General features: G+C 51.1%; 2 protein-coding genes across 2 annotated transcripts in view; one reads left to right on the top strand and one right to left on the bottom strand.

Annotated features, from left to right (window-relative positions):
* Positions 1-3,197: 3,197 nt before the first annotated feature.
* Positions 3,198-19,991, bottom strand: HDAC3 (histone deacetylase 3). Its single transcript, XM_071570221.1, has 15 exons — positions 19,878-19,991; positions 19,509-19,591; positions 12,120-12,262; positions 11,353-11,434; positions 11,114-11,170; positions 10,971-11,026; positions 9,013-9,146; positions 8,685-8,765; positions 8,525-8,598; positions 6,781-6,845; positions 5,915-6,004; positions 5,740-5,798; positions 5,193-5,272; positions 4,683-4,840; positions 3,198-4,365 (listed from the first exon to the last, which is right to left on the bottom strand). Exons 1-15 carry the CDS (start codon positions 19,930-19,932, stop codon positions 4,296-4,298), a joined length of 1,287 nt encoding a protein of 428 aa, XP_071426322.1. The 5' UTR covers positions 19,933-19,991; the 3' UTR covers positions 3,198-4,295.
* RELL2 (RELT like 2) overlaps positions 19,653-23,748 on the top strand; it is a 16,743-nt gene continuing 12,647 nt past the window's right edge. The window contains exon 1 of the mRNA XM_071570224.1: positions 19,653-19,674. The gene's annotated coding sequence lies outside the window, so the exon portion shown is untranslated. The remainder of the gene's footprint in view (positions 19,675-23,748) is intronic.

The raw sequence follows: 23,748 nt of genomic DNA, 5'->3' as shown, positions 1-23,748 counted from the left end.
TCCTTGGTTTTCCCCAAAATCCCAACCACCCAGCCTTCATGCAGCACTCCAGTGACATCCAGACATGAAGATCCATCCCTCTGCCTAACCAAAGAGGCAAAAAGCCCTCTAACAGCCCATCTCTAGTCCACCAACATTACCCCAGGCTTCCCAAGGGACAGATTCACACTGGAACGACACCTTTCTTGTTGGAAAGGATCCATTACAGCTTTCCCTCCCTGTGACAGCTGCAACCTGTTTGGGGTCTTTTATTTTAAATTAAGATGTGAGCCCATGCTCTGTCAGAAAGATCAAGCACAACCTGTACAGGGGTAACCAATTAGGCAGCAGTGAGTGGCAGCACTTGCAGTCCAGCATCAGGTAAACCAGCCTTTAGTTTGAGTCCTGCTAATCCTTCTCTTACCCAGCCACATCAGCAAAAAACCTGTCTCCAGTTCCACCACTCTGCTTCAGTTTTCTCCACCCTGGTTGATCAGCTGAGTAATCTAAAAAGAAGGGAAATACAATATAAAATACCTTTTCCTTCTCCAGTACATCCCCTAAACTTCATGATGCCCCAGACTGTGCTCTGCACAGGGCTGAGCTCTGCTCTTGCTGGACAAACCATCTGCTCAGAAGAACCTCTGCCAGAAGTCTGACATGCCCTTCTCTTAGGGAGGACACCACAAGTTAAAGGTTGGACTTGATCTTAAAGATAATTTCCAACCTAAATTACTCTATTCTGGAAACTGCTGTCAATACAAACACCTGAATCCTGGCAGCTCTTCCTGCCCAAACACAGCAGTGTTCTGGATTTGATAATGGTGGAATTGCTGTGCCTCAAAGAATGGCAGACATGTCCCAAGTGAAGTAGTAATCAGCCTTAATCCTCATCCCAAATGCTGGAAACAAACACCACAGGACAGCTCAGCTTAAGGAAAAATTATGGAGAGGCAAAGCTAGAAACTGATGGCCAATGGCTGCAGTGAGAGCAGGGGTGGGGTAACAGGGTTTGCCCCAGGCCCAAGCTGGTTTCAGCTGAGCTGTGAAGTTTAACAAAGACAAGAGCTGGATTCTGCCCTTGGGATGGGACAGACTGAGGAAGGAGAGGCTGGAGACCAGCACTGTGGGAAGGGACCTGAGGGTCCTGGTCAGTGGAAAGTTGGACATGAGCAGCAGTGCCTTGAAACCAGGAGAGCCAACCCTGCCCTGATCCTGCTGCCCACTCCTCACTGCAGCTCAGCACAGTCCTTGTTGTACTGAGATCTGCAGGTGGGTGTTCTCAAACACAGCTAATCAGATTTGGCCACATTTAATTGCAGTTTTTGCCAGCCCACCCTGAGTTCTAGGGAGCAGCCAAGCAGTCTGGTGTCAGTGATGTAGAGGTGCAGGTGTGTCACCTTACCTGGGACATCAAGAAGGGGTAGGGTGTCAGGTTCACCCAGGTCTCACCCTGGCACCAGGAGCCCATGATAGGGTGATGCCAGGGATAAATGTGGGGCTAAGGTGGTTCCAGCAGCCCTGAAACACTGGAGAGCAAGATCTCTGCAGAACAAACTTGTGTCCCAGTCATTTCGCAAAGCAGGGAAAACAAATCCACCTTTAGAAACCCGTGTGAGATTATACTCCAAATTCCCAGTCCTGTTGCAAAAGGCAGGAGACAGTGGAACTCTGAAAAGACAAAGCCTGAGCAGTGCTGGGGGAAAAAAAGCTGGCTGGGGGTCAGCAAGGTGAAGTTATGTCCATCTTCATGGCTAAGAGAATTACAAGGGGGAATTTCTTTTTTAAACCAAGGTGTGAGCCTGAATTCCTCCTGTAAATCAGCATTGCCATAAAGGGTAGTGACATCAGCAGAGGGAACATGCCAGCTCTGTGACACCAGCTGAGATGGAAAGCTGGAATAAACCAATTTATTTTCTATTGTCTTCTATTACTCTCCAAGTTTGACCAGCCAGTGGAGCAGCATTTTGTGCCTCCGGATTTGCCAAGAACATTTTCTTAGTGCGGAACAGTAGAAACAAATACAGCTGATCAAACAGGAATCAGAGTAAGGTCCATGTATCCCAGTGGCCAAATAAATGAATAGCACAAGCCCAGGACCAGCACACAGCAAGGCTTCTCTAGAGTACTCACCCACAATCTGTACCCAGTGTCTTTGTGTTTACAACCTCAACTCTTCTTTCCCCCAGACCCTTTTTGAAACCATATTCCCAGCACTGGGTGACAAAACCTTAGTGTGTGCAAAACCACTTATTTTGAGCTGGCCCTTGGTAGATTCATTTGATAGAATAATGGAAACACAAGAATGGTTTGGGTTGGAAAGAAACTTAGGGATCCCAACCCCCTGCCATGGGCAGGGACACCTTCCACCAGCCCAGGTTGCTCCAAGCCCTGTCCAATCTGACCTTGGACACTTCTAGGGATGGGGCAGCCACAGCTTCTCTGGGCAGCCTGTGCCAGGGCCTGCCCACCCTCACAGGGAAGAATTCCTTCCCAATATCCCACCTAACCTTGCCCTCTGGCAGTGGGAAGCCATTCCCCCTTGTCCTATCACTCCAGGCCCTTATGAAGTTCCTGCTTTCAGTTTATTCTCCCCTGATACATAGTATTTGGAGAAACCCTTTCCTATGCTCATGGTTATGACCTTAGGGATATGTTCCCAGATCAGCTCTCCCTCCCAAGCTAATGGATCCTGATCCACCAAGTCATTCCTCACACAGGAGCTATGCTATACCTTTGATCATTCTTCTCCACCCTCAGTTAAACTGTACCACAACTTATTCCTGGGATTTCACTGGGCACCTGCTGGGAATAACCCTGACTTAGCGGTTAGTTCATATTGTACTTACATAAACTACAAATCAGCCACCAACATGGGACTTGGGAAATTGCAAAAGAGCAGGCTGTTATGGACACTGCAACTCAAAGAAATCATATTTAAAATAACTGCACGAAAGATTTGCTGGAGCAGCTCTGCAGCTTCCTACAAAGCTTTTACTGGATTCAGAGGCATAAGCAAGTGTCCAGTACATCTGGCCTCATGTAAGGGAGTTCAGGGCACTGTCATGTGCAGTGATGCTGAAAACTCACCATTTACTCTGAGGAGAATTCCCTCCATTCACTCAGACAGTGGATAACACTACCTTGCCATGGATGTCTTTGATCCTTGGGAGAACAGGAGCCAAAAAGGTGTGAGGATTAAACACACGAACAACAGGTCAGGTAAGAAAAATACTGCCTCTTATTTAATGTTTAAAGACATCAGTAAACAAACAAAACCGTACAGAAAGAGGCTAAACCCTCCCACCTCCCCAGAGAGCATGTTCCAAACCACCATAGGTACCAGGTGACAGCTCAGCAGAAGGAGTAGCAAAGTCTGGGCCTTGAGGGATGGCTGAGAGAAATCTTTGCTGTGTGAGGGTAAAAAGACAGAGGACTTGGAGGAGCTTCCCTCACCCGTGTCTGCTGAGTGCAGTCAAGAGGGAAGGGTTTCCACTTGGAGCAAGCATTCCAAATCTCTTGCTAACACACAGAAGGGCCATGTGTGAACTTGGAAAAGACAGGTGGAAGTTGTATTAAAGGTGCAAGACACACCATGTACTGACCTTGGCAGCCAAACCTCTGTTCCACAGGGATTTTAGCCTCTCAAAGAATAAACACAGCAGGGAAGTTGAGTCCAGCTCAGCAGACTGTTGCAGAATTCATTTGTGAATGCAAATCTGGGTGTGGGGGGAAGGAACAAGCCTATCCTCTGCACACATCCTCCCATCCCTTGCTCCCTGCTCCAAGGATACTCCTGACCCCAACCCCACAACTGGCCTTGTCTTCTCCAATAATTTTCCTCCAGCTGTGGAGCATCAGATGGTTGGAAGGGCTATCAGGAAGGAACTCAGTGCAAGCTGCAGAGGAGAGTCAAGTGGGTACCTGAGTGGAGGGCTGGGGAGAGCAGGATGGGTCCAGTGGTGCTGGAGAGAGGCAGAGATTGCAGGCACAGCTGCTCCAGCTCCCACCTGGCTGGCAGGAGCCTGCACAGGAGCCACAGAGCACGGGTCATGCTCTGAAGGAAGCCAGCCAGGACACAGCATGGATCCCACTTCCCAGAGCATTGACAGCTGGAACCGTGACATGTGGTGGAAAGTAAGGAACATATTTCATTGTTGTCTCCCTCTCCAGGTGGCAGAATCCTGCAGTGGTGCTGTTTCTGCTACCACCATGTGCAGTCTAAGATGAAGGGAGGGCTAACTGGCTCCTACAAGGCCCAGTTAAGTGCTCCAAGAATTCATGTCCAACATGGGATGCCAAGCAGTCCAGAGCCCTCAGATCTCAACATCACTCTCTTTGTCGTTGTCGTGGTCACCGTCATAAAACTCATTGGCAGCCTCAGGCCTGGGGAAAGAGAAATCCCTGTCAGAGAGGAGAGAGAACCTTGGCACCCCTGGGACCCAAGGTCAGAGGATACCCTGCACCCAGACACCCTGTGGTATGTCATATAAGGACACCACACATTCCTGGGTGAAACCAGAGCCTCAGAAGTGATTTCCCTGCCCATGGCAGAGGGTTGGAACAAGATGATCTGTAAGGTCCCTTCCAACCCAAACCATTCCACGATTCTATGACTGAAACAGACAGTCTCCAGTGTATCACCTACCCATCCCAGGAGGGACAGAAAGGGAAGGCCATTTCTCTAAAACAAGCTCTGGTACCTGCTGTAGTTTTCCTCAGAGCCTCTTTCCTCTGGATCAGGCTCATCTGTGCGATCGTAGCTGAGCAAGTCCGAGGGCACATCGTGGATCTGCACACTGGGAGCATGGTTCAGCATCTTCAGATTCTCAAATATGGTCTGCCTGATCTGATCCAAGTACTACACAGAAAAAAACAGAGAGGGGTCACCCCAGTGGGACTGTCAGTCAACACTGTTACCTGCCTGCATCACCTACATGGTGGTCAAGGGAGAGAAATTTGTGCAGTTTATCAGAGCAGAGGAGGTGGGAGAGTTACTTGAATCATTCATACTCAAGCACCCAAGAAACAGTGAGACACCCCAGCAAGGGTCTCAAATGCTCTGTGACTTTCTGACATCCCAGCGGAAAGGTGGTTCTTGTTTTTTGACAGTTTTCTGACCTTGCCTGGGCCTGGTTTCACAGGACAGAGCATCAGCCACAGGGCTCTAGGAGTTCATAGCCTGAGATTGCAACACAGCTGGAAGCACTCACCTGCCTGGAGTTCTGATTTTCAATCCTTGTGCTGACATCAGGGTGAAGGGTGAAGTCTGGAGCAAAGTATTCAAAGTACTCTGTGAAGGAAGGAGACAGAGTTAGAACAAAGAGGGACAGAAGATCTGTAGAGAGGATCACTCACCCTCACACCTGCCTGGGAGAGACTGAGCCTAAAAGGCTCACTGATAGACAGCTCTGACTGCAAGGGATTAGAGAAAATAACAGAGCAAACAACAGCAACACTTAGGTCACTGAAAAAGAAATTATACAAATTAAATGATAACATGGTGTGTCTGCTGAGAAAAGTCTGCAGTGGGTGGTTGGAGATCACAGAGTGGTTTGGGTTGGAAGGGGCCTAAAAGCTCATCTGATTCCACCCTCCCTTCCACCAGACCCATCCAACCTGGCCTTGAACACTTCTAGGGATCACTAAGGCCATCTCCAAGATCAGAAGGTGCTGTCAGTTTATCCCTGGTCAATGCAGAATAGAACTTAACACGTATTTTAGCTCAGCTAATGAGATAAAAAGAGAACTCGAACTTACCACTGTATGGGAGCTCTTCACTAATTGCTTCCTCTACAAGCAATGATGTTTCATAAGTCCTGAAAACACAGAAAAAGATTAGCTTAGTCTAGCAGAAAGGATATGGTAAATAGAGAGACAAATCCAACAGCAACTGCTCACCCAGTGCCCCTCACCAAGCAGAGAAGAGACTCACCAGCATCGTGCTACATTCCGGACTGTGTAACCACCTCCTCCCAGGACCAGCAAGGGGATGTTGAAGCTCTTCACATACTCCACGCACTCCCTGCAACCCCCAAATAGTAAAATGCCAGATTTGTGAACTGCAGCACAGAATCCTGTGTCAGAAATGCTCCCATACACTCAAACACCACCATGGCTGGTGTGACCCACCCAGAGCTCGGGGCTTCCACCCAGGGAGCCTGAACCACAGAAATCATCATCTATCTCACAATGGTTTGGGTTGGAAGGGACCTTAATGCCCATCTTCCCATCTTGTTCCACCCCCCTGCCATGGGCAGGGACACCTTCCACTAGACCAGGTTGCTCCAAGCCCTGTCCAACCTGGCCCTGAACACTTCCAGGGCTGGGGCAGCCACAGCTTCTCTGGGCACCTGTGCCAGGGCCTGCCCACCCTCACAGGGAAGAATTTCTTCCCAATATTCCATTAATCCCTGCCTCTGACAGTGGGAAGCCATTCCCCCTTGTCCTGTCCCTCCAAATCCCTCTCCAGCTCTCCTGGATTCCCTTTATGCACTGGAAGAGGCTCTCAGAGCCTTCCCTTCTCCAGGCTGAACCTGCCCAGCTCTCCCAGCCTGTCTCCAGAGCAGAGAGGCTCCAGCCCTTGGAACATCTCCACGGTCTCCTATGGACCATGTATTGCTCTGAATCTCTGCTCTGCAGCACTTTGTACAATTCCTGATTCTCAGACCCACTCCTGTCACACAAATATTAAAGAGCCCCAAAAACTGCTGGAAGGCCAAAACCAAAGCTCAAATCTCAGAGCAAAGACTCACTAGAGCCCTTAAATGATCTTTCTCTGCACAGGACCACTGTACTTACCCATGACCTCTTATACTGAGGTTAAAACAACCCAAACGGTCACAACCCAGAGAATCAGCACCACACTTGGGAACAGAAAGAAAAAAAGAATTTTGGCATTGCTTTCCAGACATACACCAACCCGAGGAACAGCATGGAACACATGGATAGCTTTAAGAGACTACTTTGGCTCTAACTAGCCAGTTTGTTTTTACATTGCCCACAGTGATAAACAGTTAGCCTCTGATGACCTCTTCAGTCAGTTCTCAATAGCCCACTTGGCTGCTAATGAGCCAATTAAGCCGACCTGGCTTCTCTATTCGCCTCAGGCAAAGCCTTGTTTTAACCGTTTTAAATTCATAGAAGAAGCAGCCAGATATTTTACACCAGCCAAGCAATTCTGATCGGCTGAAGCACTTGCAAAATGTGAACTATGCTCCTTGCAGATCCCTGGGAGCGCCCACCACAGTCCAAGGACCGTGCAGAAAATGAAGGAACTTAGTTTCACATAGCTCCTGGCACCGAGCTCAGCTCTCTGCACTGCTGCCCTCGCCAATCAAGGGGAGATTTTAGGCTGCTCACAGACATCTTGAGGGACCCCCAGAGAGGGACAGACAGCAGAAAAGTGAGGAAAAGCTGCCACATTTTCCTGCCTGGGTGGGAAAACCCAGCTCACCAAATATGGAATGCAGAGCAAACCCTCCCTGGATTCCACCAGCCTGACCAATTGGTACCATGGAAGGGTATGCCTGGAGCCAAGCTAGCCAGTGGGCATTCAGCAGAGGTACCCAGAGTTGCCCAGTGGCCAGTCCAGCTCAGGGTTCCATCCTGACTGTTGGACCTGCTCCTCACCACTCAGTCCTACCTCAGCCCAGTCCAGTTTGGTGTAGCTCAGGGTTCTGTGCTGACTGATGGCCCCACTCCTCGTTGATCCATCCTGCTGGTCCTGCCTTCCTTTGTCCCACCTGCCTGTGTCTCCTGCCTGGCTCAGTTCCTGTCTGCTTCCCTGGTTCCTCCTTTTCCCTTGGCTGCCGATAACCAGCCATTTTCTCTAGTGATCCCTCCCCTGACTGCCAATGGCTCACCCAGTTTCTCACTGGTGGTGTTAAGTTTTCTGTGCTTTTATATAGCCTTTCACCTTTCCTATCTCTCTTTTCCCTGCCTCTCTTTCCCCTTTTCATAGAATCAGTTGGGTTGCAAGAGACCTCTGAGATCGACAAGTCCAACCCTTAATCCAACCCCACTTTGATTACCAGATCATGGCACTCAGTGCCACGTCCAGTCTCACCTTAAAAACCTCCAGGGTTGAAGAATCCACCACCTCCCTGGGCAGCCCATTCCAATGCCTGACCACTCTCTCTGGAAAGAACTTCTTCCTGATATCCAAACTAAACCTCCTCTGGCAGAGCTTAGGCCCGTGCCCTCTTGTCCTACTGTTGGTTGCCTGGGAGAAGAGACCAATCCCCACCTGGCTACAACATCCATTCAGGGAGTTGTAGAGAGTGATAAGGTCTCCCCTGAGCCTCCTCTTCTCCAGGCTAAACAACCCCAGGTCCCTCAGCCTTTCGTTTTGCCTGCATTTATTGTTAAAATAAAACAAACTGCCTGTTTAAGCTCCGTCTGGTATTGTGTACCTTAATCTTGCCTTAGAGTAACTAATTAAAAGAACCATGTTGCAGGTCCATCTCTGACCAGACTGTGGCAATGGCCCTCTCCAACCCACAGCCTCTGAAAGGGACACGAGTGCAGAGCTTTGCTTCCTTACCTGCAGCACTATGCAGGTGGGCTGATAGTAATCTACCACCTGGTTAATGACTGGCTGGAAGAGGTGTTTGTAACCTATGGAGAGAAAGGGAGATCTGTCACACTCTGGAACAGAGGACCAGGAAATACCCAGGCAATGGAAAAGGGCAGAGAACACCTACTCTGATCATCGATGCCGTCTCGTAGAGGCACATTCAGACAGTAGTAACGGCCACTCTCTGCACCCACCTCGTACATGTCACCTGGAAAACAGGGGAGTCACAACAGCTCTGAGACTTCACAGGGGTGGAAAGGCCAGATCAGGTCTGGGCTTAGTCTCTTAACCTATTTAGGACCACTCCTTCTTACAAATAACTGAAGTTCAGTTCTTCTCTATTCGCTTTCTCCCACCATTTCTCCCTGCAGCTCCAATTTGTGATTCACACTTCTCTACTCCAGCAAAGGACTCTGAAGTGAGGCCACATTCACACTAGAAAGGAAAACACATACCTGTACCAGGAAAGAAATAGTTCCCATATTTGTGAAACGACACTGTCATGACACGGTCTGTCAAGTAAAAGGCCTCCTGCACTCCGTCTCCGTGATGGATATCGATATCGATATACAGGACACGGGGATGATACCTATGGAATACAGGAGGAAAACCAGCACCCACCTAAGCATATCAAATGCTTTGGACATGAGGCATTTCTATACAGTCAAACACACAAAACCACTTGCTTTTGTTGTGCTTGGAAATCAATATTTGAAGCATTTTCTTTTGATGTGGTTAAAAATCGGTATTAAAAAGTTTCAGATGGGGCCATGGGAAGTACATGATGAAAATAACTTGCTTTAACCACCTGGGGTTTAGAAAGTTGCAGAGTTTTGTTTCCAACATCCCCCTTCTTAAGAGCTGCAATGATTTTAATCATATCAGGAAATGAAAGGCAAGGAGGAGGTGGGAACACTCATTTCCTCCCCATGTTGCACTGGAGCACTATGTCCCAGCTGGTGAGCACCAAAAATTCCAGGCTGGATTAAATTTACTGCAGAAGCAGACAGAGACACAGAGAGAGGGTGAAGAAGGGAGATCATCACCATTAATGCTCCAAGGTAATGGTCAAACTGCTGCTGTGGAGCACTGAGACACAGCCCTGAGCCACTCCTGTTTACCAGCTCCAGAGCTCCCTGCTCAGCTGAAGGGAGATTCTCCAGCTTTTCCCAAGGAAATGCTGCACCCAAAGACCAGGGGATCCATGCCAAAACCCTCAGGGAGTGGGGAGGACCCCAGAAAAACTCAAGAGAATAGCAAAACAGAGAGGAGCAGTGTGTGGTTTGTGCCTTGGAACCAGGGCTTTAAAGTGTCTGAGGGATCTGAGCAAACTGGTTGATGGTCTTCCAAGAGACAAATAAACTATTTAAATTTCCTACATTATTCATCCCACAGACAAACGACAGCAAGGAGAAAAGGGGGATGTGTGGACACAGCCTTTTCACACTGGGAAATGGAGAAAGGGGCCTGCTACTGCACAACCACAGTGGGAAGCAAACTCAAAGTACAGTCCCCTGCAGCAGAAATGGCTCCTGGAAATGGAACAAAAGGATAGGGATATATTATCATCTTCCATGAGGAGCAACTGGGCTGTATTTGAGGTCTCTGGTGTATTAGACTCATGTGAGACTAAAAGATGGGTGTGCAGAGATAACAGTGAAATCCTGAGGTTTCAAACATGGAGCAGGGGTGACAGGCAGAGAGGAAGGAGGAACAAGAAATCCCAGCACATCCCCAAAATCTGACTTTGTGAGTAAAGTTGCCCCCAGCCATGTAACTGTTCTCTGTTCAACTCCAAATCCTTTTTAATTCCAAAACAACTTGTCTCAAATTCAGTAACAAGGGGGGCACTTGAGTGTACAAAAAAAAGTAAGAAAAATCATAGAATAATTGAAGAAATTGAAGGTGTTTCTGTTACTCTTCCTTCCATTCTGAAATTAATTTTCCTTCTCTAAAAACCAAAATAACCTGACCCTTTTATAGTGAGAACAAGTGTCCTTTGATCACCCGTGAGTAGCTCAAGTCCTGTTCTTGACACACTCAAGCAACTCAAGGAAGATTTGAGTAATTTCTCTGTCTCCAGTGAGTCATAACATGCATTTACCTACAAAAGGCTCACTGTGGCAAAAAGGCTGAGGCTCAGGAGACCCTGAAATGAGTTTTACAGATGGATGAAAAATGGGATTGAGAAACTCTTCTGTATCCCTTAAGCTTCATGCAACAAAACTGGAGGCAGATATTCCAGTTCTCTAATGCTTTCTTGTGCCTAATGAAGCCAGGAAAAAAATCAAGTTTTTGGTGTTCCTGGATTCCAGAAAGGCAAATGAGATGAGGAAACAGAGCAAGAACAGTGAAGCAGCAGAGGGAAAGCACAAACCAGCCAGGACAGGTCAGCCCTTGACCCCATCCTTACTTGAGCAGCTCCAGGATGCCAATAACGATGTCATTAACGTAACAAAACCCAGAAGCCTGAAAGAGAGAAGCAGCTTTAGAATGGGATCAACACACAGCCTGGGCCCCCCAAAACAAGAGGAATCCACAGATTGAACTCATTACCTCAAATTTTTTGGCATGATGGAGGCCTCCTGCCCAGTTTATGGCAATGTCACAGATCTAAGAAAGGGGAGAGAAGTGAGTTTAAGGTGACAATGTGGTAACAACAACCCTGTACTCTCTCCCCCTCTGCACCACTTCCACCTGTGGCCCACAAACACCCTTTTGGCTGTTCCTCCTCCTAAGGAGGCGTTTCCAAAGCACCATCTGTGTACTAAAGATCAGCACCTCAGCCCCCTTACCTTGTTGTTCAGTTGTGTGGCTCCCTGCAGGGAGGCCCCAGTGTAACGAGAGCAAAATTCAAAGAGGCCTGGAAACACTGGGCTGAAAAAGAAACCACCACTGAAACACAGAACATCTCATCCCTCCCCATTTCTCCAGAGCAAAGCCAGGAATAAAACTGTCCAGGGTGATGGCACTGGAGCAAAAGTGCTGTGGGGAGAGGCTGAGGGAGCTGGGGGTGTTTAGCCTGGAGAAGAGGAGGCTCAGAGGTGACCTCAGCACTGTCTGGAACTCCCTGAAGGGAAGTTCTGGCCAGGTGGGGGTTGGTCTCTTCTCCCAGGCACTCAGCAATAGGACAAGGGGGCACGATGGGCTCAAGCTCTGCCAGGGGAAACTGAAGTTGGAGATCAGAAAAAACTTCTTTACAGAGAGAGTGCTCAGGCATTGGAATGGGCTGCCCAGAGAGGGGGTGGATTCCCCATCCCTGGAGGTTTTTAACCTGAGATTGGCTGTGGCACTGAGTGCCATGATCTGGTAAAGGGACTGGAGTTGGACCAAGGGTTGGACTTGATGATCTCAGAGGTCTTTCCCAACCCAATCCATTCTATGATTCTATGATTCTATCTAAAGGGAAGGGAAAGGAATCAAGGATGTTCCATAACATGCTTGATGAGTGAGGACACGCTCCTCATTCTGCTTGAAAATAAGAAGAAATGGGACATTCTAAAAGCGCTGTAAGGGCATGAGCAAAGCAGGAGCAACACTGCAGGAGGCACAGGGCACTCACCAGTCATCACCCACGTTGAAGGCATTGAGGCTCTTGGTGAAGCCCTGCATGTTGTTGGGACTCACTCTCTGCAGGAAGTCGATGTAGTCCTCGGAGTGGAAGCGGCACATGTCGTGCTGGGACGCCTGGTATGGCTTGAAAACCTTCCAGGGAGAAAGACAACACTTACTTCCCATCCAGACTCACATTTGCTTGGGCTGGAAGAAATCTCAAGCTAATACACAAAGTGACCTGCACCAGGCACATTAAAAACATTCCAGCATTGCTTCACAACATTTGTGTTCTTTTACATTCATCAGTTGTTCCATGAAACCTTTTCCTGCCCTCCTGCAGCCATAAAACCATCTCCATCCTCTCCTGACTGCAGCTGTTGCCACAAACTTCCCCCACAGCACAATCCCCTCCTTGGAAAGGATCAAAACAAACCAGCCAAGCCCAAACCACAGCTTTTCCTTCACTGGGGGGATTATTCTCTCCTCAGTCACCAGCTTTCCACAATTTTAAGACCCTAATCTAGGGGTGGTTTCAGTCTCTCTGACAAATTGGCCTGGAATGGGCTGATAGCTTCCAAATTATTTGGTGAAAGCTCCCAAACAGACGGAAGAGTTGCATAAGTTCTGTTTCCTTTGGAAAGGACAATGGTGAAAAATGGTCAGGGAGCTGGATGGACTCAAATTCAGGATCTTGTGACATCTCAGGCTTGCCAGTTTGGCACTTAGGGCACATACCTCAATACAGGGGAGCTTAAAAATTAACACCACGTACCTGGGAGAGGAAAACAAATTGATAAGAAATCTCCTTTGTGTTTCCCAATTTCTCTTACTTAAAGCAACCACTTTATAGAAAAAATGGGACATGAAAATAACAGTAAGATGCACAGGCTGGTCTTCAAAGGGCAATTTATCAGGAAAACTGCACCAACGTTACTGTTCCCTGGGCTGAGCAGGAAACCTGTTCATTTACAGAGCCACAAAACACCTAAACAAGCCCATCTCCTTCTCTCCTGGTGTTTTCCACATGAGTGTGTGAATTTAGTGTTTCCATTCCCCAGGAGGGCTCCAGGAATCCAGATGGTTCATGAAATCAAACAAGACCAAACCCAGTGCTAAAGTGTCACTGCAGAGAAGAAATGGCTCTCACTGGATATCCAGAGACTTTCTTGGACAACAAAAAGTAGGGACAGGTGATTCAAACAGAAAGGTAGAGAGAAAATAGGCCAAACTCTCCCACAGACTCAGCTGCCAGCAGAAGAAAGCTGGCTCCTACCACCCTTCACCCAGTCCCAGCCATCCCACCCATGTTCCTAAGCTGGGAAAGGTGGGAAGAGGCAAACCCAGCCTGACAGGACAGCAGCCTTTTATTTGGCTGCAGCAGAGAGAGCAGATGATGCAACCACAACACAAAGTTAGCAGGACTTTTTGTAGTCCCAGCTGACCATAATCCCTGCTTTTGTTTGTTCCTAACTTTGCCTTTCACTGACTGTGCAGGATGAAGTTGCCTCTGAGGTTTTCAGCTTCGTGGTGGCACCTTGTGGAAAACATAAACCCCAGAAAAGAGTTTCAAGACTAGAAATGTGGCTAAATGTAGAGCTCTGCCCACTGCCTCCCTCAGACACAGATTTGACCTTTAAAAGTGCTATGTTTGAATGTGGGGGTTTTTTTCTGTCCTTGCAAGGAAAAGCCCAGCTCCAGGGAAGTTATTTGTGGAAGTTCACACATTGACAGGAAAAATCTGCAAAGATTCCCCATGCTCCCCCAAATGCTGCATCTCCATCCAGGGCAATGGTCACCACACTGGACATGATTTATCTGGAGAATTATATTAATTAGGAAAGCTTTTCTCACGTGTAAACATCCCAAATTCATATACTGCATCCCTACAACTCCCTGACAGGAGGGTGGAACTCGGTGAGGGTCAGGATCTTCTCCCAGGTAGGGACAGAACAAGAGGAAACAGCCTCAAGTTGCACCAGAGGAGGTTTAGACTGTATATTGGGCAGTCAGCCATTGGAACAGGCTCCCCAGGGAGATGGTGGAGTCCCCACCTCTGGAGGGATTTAAAAGTTGTGTGGATGTGGCACCTGGGGATGAGAAATAGTGGTGGCCTTGGCAGTGCTGGGACAATGGTTGGACTCAACCTTAGAGGGCTTTTCCAACCTTAATAATCCTATGATCAAGGAACCAGTCCATTGCAGCACCTTCCTTTAAAACACAGAATCATAGAATGGATTGGGTTGGAAAAGACCTCCAAGATCATCAAGTCCAACCCTTGGTCCAACTCCAGTCCCTTTACCAGATCATGGCACTCAGTGCCACGGCCAATCTCAGTTTAAAAACCTCCAGGGATGGGGGATCCACCCTTGGGCTTTAGCTTTGGGACAGCTCATTTTCTATCTGCTTTCACTGAACCCACAACTCAGCACAGAGCAGATCTGGCACTGGAAGAGCTTGAACTTGAGCCCAGTCCAAGCTCCAGGCACTTGTACAGTGCTGGAGACTATGACCAAGTCCTGCAGCACAGGATGGGCACATTCAGAGCAGCTGAGATCCAGCTTTTCCCTCTGCTCCTCTTGTATTGGTTTGGATGATCAGACTTTGCCCTAAAAAATAAAAAGAAGAAAAATTATATTGCTCTCACACCTACGGGACCTGTGCACCTTGTCCTGCTCTGACAGTGGAGATGACACTTGACATGGAGTTGTGACATGGGGTGACAGTCCTGATAACCTCCTCATCAGTCATAGGAAACAGCTCAGCCCCCAGAGGGTTGTTCCCAGAATACCAGTCAGAGGATAATGGGCTTCACAAGAAGGGAAAAGAGACTCCAGTGGCTTCCTGAAAATGCTCAGACAGACTGATAGGATTAATGTAGGATGGGGTGTCATGGAAAGAGCACAGCCTTCCTTTGCCACACCCTGTGGGAACACAGGGAGCCCACCCTTAGGCCTATGTCATCTGTCTATAACCCCAAAAAGGTGTTATTGACTATAGACACTCAGACTGCCTACGAAAAAAACATGAAAAGAGAGATCAGACATGAGCAAAACAGGGGAGAGAATTTCCATCACCTCTGCAGGGGTAACCAATGAGCTGCCCTGTGTCCCCTCACCCCATCAGGCACTGTAGGGTGGGCTACCATTTCTACTGTTTTCCAATGCCTTATCACTCATCCCCAACACATTGTATTTTCCTGTGCCTCATCCCTTATACCTTATAAACATCTGCCACCTTTACCCCACAGAACCTCATTCCCTACCCATACTTTGCTACTGTGACAATATTGCTGTATGGATACTCATTTTTCCTTGCCTTACATTTCCCAATTATACTTTGCTATTCTATTAATTGTTTTTGCTACTTTGAGACTAAGTTTACCTTGCTTTACACTTGGTGACTTGCTGGGTATGTATCTACACTGTATCTGTTGTTAGTGGTTTCCTTTAAGGTGTGCAGTTCCTTTAACCTGTGTGTGAGTGGGAAGAGGCAGGAAGGGACCTGGGGGGACTGAGGGACAGGAAGCTCAACAGGAGCCAACAGTGTGCCCAGGTGGCCAAGAAGGCCAATGGGATTCTGGCCTGGATCCAAACTAGCGTGGCCAGCAGGCCCAGGGCAGTGACCCTTCCCCTGGACTCTGCCTTGGGGAGGCCACACCTTGAGTGTTGTGTTCAGTTCTGGGCCCCTCAGTTGAGGAAAGAGATTGAGGGGCTGGAGCGGGGCCAGAGAAGAGCAACGAGGCTGGAGAAGGGACTGGAGGTGGCACTGAGTGTCCTCTGAAACACCTCCAGGGACAGAGAATCCACCAGGTCTTGATCCGACCCCACTGTAATCACCAGCCCAGGGCACTGAGTGCCCTGGGCTGGTGATCACAGTGGGGTCGGATCAAGGGTTGGGTTTGATAATCTCAGAGGTCTCTTCCAAACCTTCTGAGAAGAGCAACGAGGCCGGAGAAGGGATTGGAGCACAAGTGCTGTGGGGAGAGGCTGAGGGAGCTGGGGGTGTTCAGCCTGGAGAAGAGGAGGCTCAGAGGTGACCTCAGCACTGTCTGGAACTCCCTGAAGGGAAGTTCTGGCCAGGTGGGGGTTGGTCTCTTCTCCCAGGCACTCAGCAATAGGACAAGGGGGCACAATGGGCTCAAGCTCTGCCAGGGGAAATTGAAGTTGGAGATCAGAAAAAAATTCTTTTCAGAGAGAGTGCTCAGGGATTGGAATGGGCTGCCCAGAGAGGGGGTGGATTCCCCATCCCTGGAGGTTTTTCAGCTGAGCTTGGCCGTGGCACTGAGTGCCATGATCTGGTAAAGGGACTGGAGTTGGAGCAAGGGTTGGACTTGACGATCTCAGAGGTCTCTTCCAACCCAACTGATTCTATGATTCTGATTCTTTAAGTGAGATGCAGACAGACTGATTTGGGCTTTAAAAGGCTTTGATATTCTGGGGACATTTATAGTCAATAAAAATATTATCAGAGGGTGGGACAAGAAATAATTGCATTTCTACCCCTCTTCATATGACACATGGAATCACAGCATGGTTTGGCTTGGAACAGTTTAGGATCATCCAGTTCCAGCCCCTGCCATGGGCAGAGACACCTCCCACGGGACCAGGTTGCTCCAAGCCCCATCCAGCCTGGTCTTGGACACTTTCAGAGGTGGGGCACAAAGGGGAAGGAGAGGAAATATCCAACATCCCTGGCAGATCAGAGCAATGATGGTTTGAGCCCTTCCTTCTCCTCCCCTCCCTGCCTGCCAGCTCTGCACAGTGATGGTTGTGAAAGAGGCTCCTCAGCTCTTTATCAGGGCAATTCCCATGGAAACACCCTGTACATGCAGAGGGGTATCCAAACAAAGAAAATCCAGAGGTGCCTGGAGCTGCAGCCTCCACTATTTACAACATTTCAGGCACAGGTTGTTCCCCAGGGCACAGCAAACAGATCACAGGCTGTGGGGACAGCCAGACCCGAGCCCTGGATCAGATAACCTGACCTGGGACTGCGCCAGGCAGGAATTAAACTGTTCACCATCCATAGCAGCAATCCCAGCCCACTGAAAACAGGAATCAGGAAGGGAAGACAAAAACAAGGCACCCCAAACTGATCAGCAGCTGCAGGTGGCACATTCTGCACATCAGAACGGGCAAAACACACCTCAACATGGGCAAAAGCCAATTGAAAATGGGCAGAATGGTAGAAGACTTCTACTGTTCTCTGCCCAGAGAAGCTGTGGCTGACCCTGGATCCCTGGAAGTGTCCAAGGCCAGGCTGGATGGAGCTTTGGAGCAGCCTGGTCCAGTGGGAGGTGTCCCTGCCCATGGTGTGGGGGAGGGACTGGATGGGCTTTAAGGTCCATTCCAACAAAGCCATTCCATGACAATTCCTGCCCTGATTGTGTATCCTGAGGCATTAAATTACTCCTGCATTCCTGAAAGCTTTTTACTTGCTCTGTGCTGTGAGAATGGGCAGAAAAGTGCACAAGGATTCCGAGGAAAGCACCATGGCTCACCCCACTTCCAGCAAGAGAAATAACATACTGCAAAGGAGGGTACCACACATCCACAGTGATATTCCCTTATCCTAAAGGGATGGAGATCCATAAAAATCTTTTCCATTACCTCTCCATGCTGACCATGTTTTGGCAGGTTTAACAGGTCAGAGTTATAGAAGAGAAAATCTTTCCAAAAGCCAGAACTGGAGTGCCCAGAGCTGGGAGAGCTGGGTGGGCTCTGAGGGGCAGGTGGGACAAACCCTGACCAGGTGTGAGATGGATGAGTGAATCCCCTTGGGGAGACCAGGTGAGTTAGGAAGCCTTTGGAGAGCTTGTTTGCAGCTTTACCATTCCAGGATCACAGTGGTTATGGAATCAGAGAATGGTTTGGGTTGGAAAGGAACTTAAGGATTATCTTGTTCCAACACCAGGGTGCTCCAAGCCCTGTCCAACCCAGCCTTGGACACTCCCAGGGATCCAGGGGCAGCCACAGCTTCTCTGCCCAACCTGTGCCAGGGCCTGCCCACCCTCACAGCCAAGAATTCCTTCCCAATATCCCATCTATCCCTGCCCTCTGGCAGTGGGAAGCCATTGCCCCTTATCCTGCCACTCCAGGCCCTTATCCAAAGTCCCTCTCCAGCTCTCCTGGAGTCCCTTTAGTCACTGGAAGGGGCTCTCAGGTCTCCCTGGAATATTCCCTTCTCCAGGCTGAACAATCCCAATCCCAGATGTCACTGGTCCCTCCCAGCAGGTGCTACAGACACAGAAATGCCACACTCAGTGCCAGGGCACTGTCACAGCCCCAGGGATGGCACTGCCACCCAGGAGTGACCAGGGCACTGACAACCAACAGTGGGACCCTTCAGACCAGCCCTGGATGGCCCAGGAGGGGCTCAGGACAATGGGAATGCCTGAGGCTGCTCCAGGGCTGGTCCTGCTGGGGCAGGAGTGGGGCTGAGGGAGAGGGAGGGACACAACAAAGCTGTGAACAGGCACAGGCAGGGCCATGGGGGGCCATGAGTGCAGGGAGCAGGTCAGGGCTCAGGTTTGGCACCCCTCACACGTGCTGAAGCCTCAAACAACCACTGTGTGTCCTCCTGCCCCAACCCCCCTGTCACAAACCCCCTGAACCCCCTGCCCCAAACCCTCAAGGCCCTCTCCTAAACCCCCAACCCAACACCCTGTGCAGACACCTATGACCCTGAACTCCCTGCCCCAAAACCTTGTCCCAAGCCCCACTGCCCCAAACCCTCACAGTCCCTGTCCCAAAGGCCTTGTCCCAAACCCCTGTGCCAACAACCCTACCCCAAAACTCCTGAACTCCCTGCCCCCAACCCTTCATCCCAAATCTCCTGCCCCAAATCCTCCAGAGCAAATCCCCTTGTCCCAAACCCTATCCCAAAACACGGTGCAAACACCCCTAGCCCAAAACTCTTTAACTTCCTGCCCCAACCCCCTTGCCCCGACCCCCCTACCCCAAAACTCCTGAACTTCCTGCTTCAAACTTTTCATCCCAAACCGCCTGCCCCAAATCCTCTGGTGCCAATCCCCTTGTCCCAAACCTCCATCCCAACACCCCGTGCAAACACCCCTATCCCAAAACCCTTTAACTCCTTGCCCCAACCCTTTATCCCAAACCCCCTGCCCCAAGCCCCTTGTCCCAAACCCTATCCCAACCCCCTTTAACTCCCTGCTCCAAACCCCCTGTCCCAAACCCTATCCCAAAACACGTTGCAAACACCCCTATCCCAAACCCCTTTAACTCCCTGCTCCAAACCCTTTATCCCAAACTCCCTGCCCCAAATCCTCCGGCGCCAACCCCTTGGTCCCAACACCCCTATCCCAAAACCCTTTAACTCCCTGTCCCAAACCCTCCTGCCCCAAAGCCCTCGCCCCAGGCCACGCGCGGCTTACGATCATCTTCTTGTAGAGGCCGTAGTGCAGCACCAGGCTGTGTGTCAGCGCCAGGCGATGCGGCTTCATGGGGTGCCCCGCGCCTGGAACGGAACCGCGCGGGGATCGATCAGCGCGGGGGGAACGAACGGCCGCACCCGCCGGGCCGGGCACCGCACACGGACAGGTCGGGCCGGGGCCAGGGCAGGAGGGCCCGGGAATGGGGAGAGGTGGAATGGGGAGAGGGGGATGTGGGTGTGGGAATGGGGTGTGGGAGGATCGGGGGATGGGATGGGCCAAACCCCCGTCCCGGCCCGGTCCCGGCGCCACCGCGGCCGCTCCGCCGCCCGGCCCTGGCGCTGCCCCGGCCCCGGCGGGCCCCGCCCGCACCGTAGTGGAAGTTCCCCACGTCCGGGTCGTAGAAATAGGCCACGGTCTTCGCCATGGCGGACAGGCCGCGCGCCGCGCTCCCGCTTACGTCATCACCGCGCGACGCCCCCACAGCGCTGGGGGCGGGGCTAAGTGCACAGGGGCGGGGCTAATTGGTTGGGGCGTGGTCATGGATCTATGGGCGTGGCCAAAGGATTGGGGCGTGGCCAATGGGTTGGGGCGTTACCAAAGAGTTGGGGGCGTGGCCAAGGGCGCCCCGCGGTCCCAGTGCCCGCCCGCAGCACATCCCAGTTGCTGCGGGGTCATCCCAGTTCCCACCGGAGCTTCACAACTGCTCCCAAGCACGGCACAGCTGGCTCCCAGTCACCCCAGTTGCTCCCAGTCACCCCAGTTGCCCCCAGCCGCCCACAGTCACATCGGGTTGCGCCGCAGTGTCACCGCGCTGCCCGCAGCTGCCCACAGGCAGCCCCAGTTGCCTGCTGGATTCTGTCCCATAACCCTGTACCTTCTCCCCAGCCATCCTCAGCTGCTCCCAGTTACCCCCCCGCGCTGCCCCTCACATATCCCCAGGCAGTTTCAGCTGCCCCCAGTTACTCCCAGCTGCTCACAGTTGTCTGCTGGACTCCCTCTCCCATAACTCCAGGTCTTCTCTCTAGTCACCCCCAGGTGCTCCCAGTCACCCCCAGGTGCTCCCAGTTACACCCAGCAGATCACAGCTACCCACTGAATCATCTTCTGCAGGTCTATGGCAGCCCCCAGTCACACCCAGCTGCTCACCAGTTAGCCCCACCTGTCTCCCAGTCACACCCAGCTGCTCACCAATTAGCTCCACCTGTCTCCCAGTCATTCCCAGCTGGATTCTCTATTACAGCTGTCCCCTAGTCACTCCCAGCTGCCCCCAGTCACTCCCAGCTGCTCCCAGTTGTCTCTGGATTCTCCTCCATAACTACTTCTGCTATCCGAGCACCCTCAGCTATACCAGTAACCCCCAAGTGCTCCCAGTTACACCCAGGTGCTTCCAGTTACTCCCAGAAGGTCCCAGTTCCCCACTGGATTCTTTCCTGAGATCTATGGCAGCCCTCAGTCGCCCCCAGTTGCCCACCAGTTACATCCACTTCTCCTCTAGTCACTCCTAGCCTTCCCCAGTCACTCCCAGTTGCCACAGACCACTCACTGAGGGCACAGTGGAGGTGGCAGTGGGGTCCTTTGGGACACACTTGCACCTTGCTGGGACTCACCTTGTTCTGGGGAGCAGCTCCCGATCCCTGAAGGATGGAGATCTGCCACCACCTGCTGCCACCCAGCCCACAACCCTCCCAGTCCCACCCCGGCAGGGTGCAGGTCCTTCTGACCCCCAGGGTTGGCAGGGAATGGGACAGGGAGGCACCACCAGGCAGGGGGAGGACAAAAGCTGGGTGGGAAATTGCCAGGTGGGAAGAGGCAGCCATGTGGAATGGGGGTAACCGGAACCTCGACCAGAGCTGGGAATTGACTGGGAATGAGCAGGTACCAACTGGGAATGGTGGTAAAAGTCTGTTCCCTGTGGGCTGGAAAGAAGGAAGGATGAATGGAGTGGCCCAAAGGCTTGGAAAAGGAGTTGGCTGAAATCAGTGCTTGGTCCTGCTGGTCTCTTGCAAGATGCCTTCCCATGGGCAGGAGGTTGGGATAAAGGATACTGTGCTGGAGAGAGACTGCCTGCCCCTCCAGGGTCTCAGAGAGGAGAAGGACCCCCAAGGGTCACCCCAAGAGCTGGCTGGGGATGGAGATGATGGCAGATGGGCACTGGGATCTTCCCTGGCTTCTCAGAGGATCCTGGGTGATAAACATGCAGGAGCAAGACCCTTCAATGTGCAGCAAGAAGGATTTCCCACATGTGTGGGATGAGACTGCTGGGATAGCAAGGTGACAGTGGGATGACATGGAATTTCAGGTGTTGTGACGGCTGCCGATGGATGAGAGAACATGTCAAGGTGTGATTATATCGTGGGATTATTAAACGATGCTTCCGACTGGCTCTGCCACCTCCTGTGGGAATGCTGCTCCTTCCATGTGGGTTTCTGTTTAGGATGCCAGTGCCCAAGTATGGAGCAAGGATCATAGGATGGTTTGGTTGGAAGGGACCTTAAAGCTCATCTTGTTCCAACCCTCTGCCACCTCCAGAGGAGACCCAGAACCCCGCTGGGGACATTCAGAGCAGCCACCTGGTGGGGTGGGCACTGAGACCAGCACACGCCATCAGAAATAAATTTAAAGGACTTAAATTTAAAGGATTTGAACGTGCTGGACAACACGGGTGTACTGGGAACTCATGGAACACACTGACGTATCGGTGTGACGATTGTCCTGTCACTGCTCCACAAGCTGCTGCCACCAGATAACGCCTGGCCGGGGACATGGAACAGTCCTCATGGCACGTCCCAACACCCATCTCGGGGAACAGGGTGAGGAGGGGAGAAATACATCCCTGCTTCCAGCTGGGATCACTTTGCTGTCTGACCTCCCTTCTGGAAACTGGTTGCTGCTCTGAGCATCTTCACGGGTCTTGGAGCAGAGCAAGGAAAGCATTGGAGAGGGATATTTTTAGATGCTCTTTGTGCTCCAAGAGCAAAAACATGCTGTGGTTTAACAGCCATTAGCTGCTGGGCACATTTGGAAAGCTGAAATAAGGGCTCAGGATACAAGGAGATGTTTGACATGATGGGATGGAGCAGTTTTGCAGATGTGAAGGCAATTTTTGGGCTGTGAATCACAAAGAAGACCCCAGGAGGAGCCTACCTGTGGGATTCCCAGATCCAGGCAATCCAGCCTGTGTAGCTGCCATGTGGACAACCAGCAGGGCCAAGGTGGCTGATCCCCTGAGTGGGTGCATTTCCATTGCTTGTGGGGTGATGTTTGCTCCGATGGCTGCCAAGGAGATGTGTGAAGAGAGCAGAAGAGAGGTAACGTGGCACCACGCTGGGATCAGAGCTGGCTGAGGGATGAGGTAACAGGGATGGTGCTGTCCCTCCACTCTCTCTTCAGTCGTCTTGTCCCCCCCCCCCCCCCCCCTTCCACAGCCACCTTTTGATGTGGAAGCTTAAAATTTAAGGCCTTTCAGGCAATGCCATCAGAGGGACCAAAGCCTCCAAGGACCCCCAGGATTCAGCCTGGGAAGCCCTGAGTGGATGATGCAGGAAGGAAGGCAGGGATTGGTGGTGCTGGCTGCAGTGGGCAGGCAGGAAGCAGGCAGCTGCCTACCCCAGAGATCCAGATGGGCTGCCCTGTGTCTCAGCTCACACTGCCTTGGTGGGGTCACACAGGATGGAGACAGGAGCTGGAATGTGGTCAGGAGGGGACAGAGGATGCAGAGCCCAGACTCTGGATATTCCATGAGTATCCAGACCACAGCCATGTCCACATCACCCTGGCTTGGTGTGATGCTTGGACCCATGTGAGAACAATCCCCACTGGGCAGGATGGGCACAGCCAGTCTGCTTGGAAGGGAGAGGTCAGCTGTGTGGATTTATGCCTGCCATGCTGGCTGCTCTGGAGCAGATAAAGCTCTCATGTCTTTTTTGGGTCGCCCTGCGTGGGACAGGGCTTGTGGTCTGACCACTGAAGTGCTAACGGGATTCCCAGCAGGATGAGGACTGGGAAGCCCAGAGAGTTGCTGAAGGTGAGCTCATGGAAACAGGACAGAGATGGAGAGAACACAACCCCTGATGAGAGATTAGCAAGAGAAACACTAAGAGAAACAGGGATAACTTAGCTGCATATCCAGGAGAGACCCTTCCTCATCCTAGTTCACCCCATGGAGGCCAGGATTTGTCCCTGGGCAGGCTGCTGTGCCATCCTGTGCCTCCCATCTTGTGGAAATGCTTCAGCACCAGAG

Source organism: Pithys albifrons, chromosome 15 (genome assembly GCF_047495875.1).
Source record: "Pithys albifrons albifrons isolate INPA30051 chromosome 15, PitAlb_v1, whole genome shotgun sequence".
Classification (NCBI taxonomy): Eukaryota; Metazoa; Chordata; class Aves; order Passeriformes; family Thamnophilidae; genus Pithys; species Pithys albifrons.
This window is presented reverse-complemented; position numbering and strand designations above follow the sequence as displayed.

Excerpts from the sequence above, each read along its gene's own strand:
- HDAC3 (XM_071570221.1), bottom strand. The coding sequence starts at position 19,932 with ATGGCGAAGACCGTGGCCTATTTCTACGACCCGGACGTGGGGAACTTC. Across the intron at positions 11,435-12,119 it reads TTCAACGTGGGTGATGACTG|CCCAGTGTTTCCAGGCCTCT; the intron begins GTGAGTGCCCTG and ends TTTCTTTTTCAG. Across the intron at positions 5,273-5,739 it reads TGAAGAGCTCCCATACAGTG|AGTACTTTGAATACTTTGCT; the intron begins GTAAGTTCGAGT and ends CTTCCTTCACAG.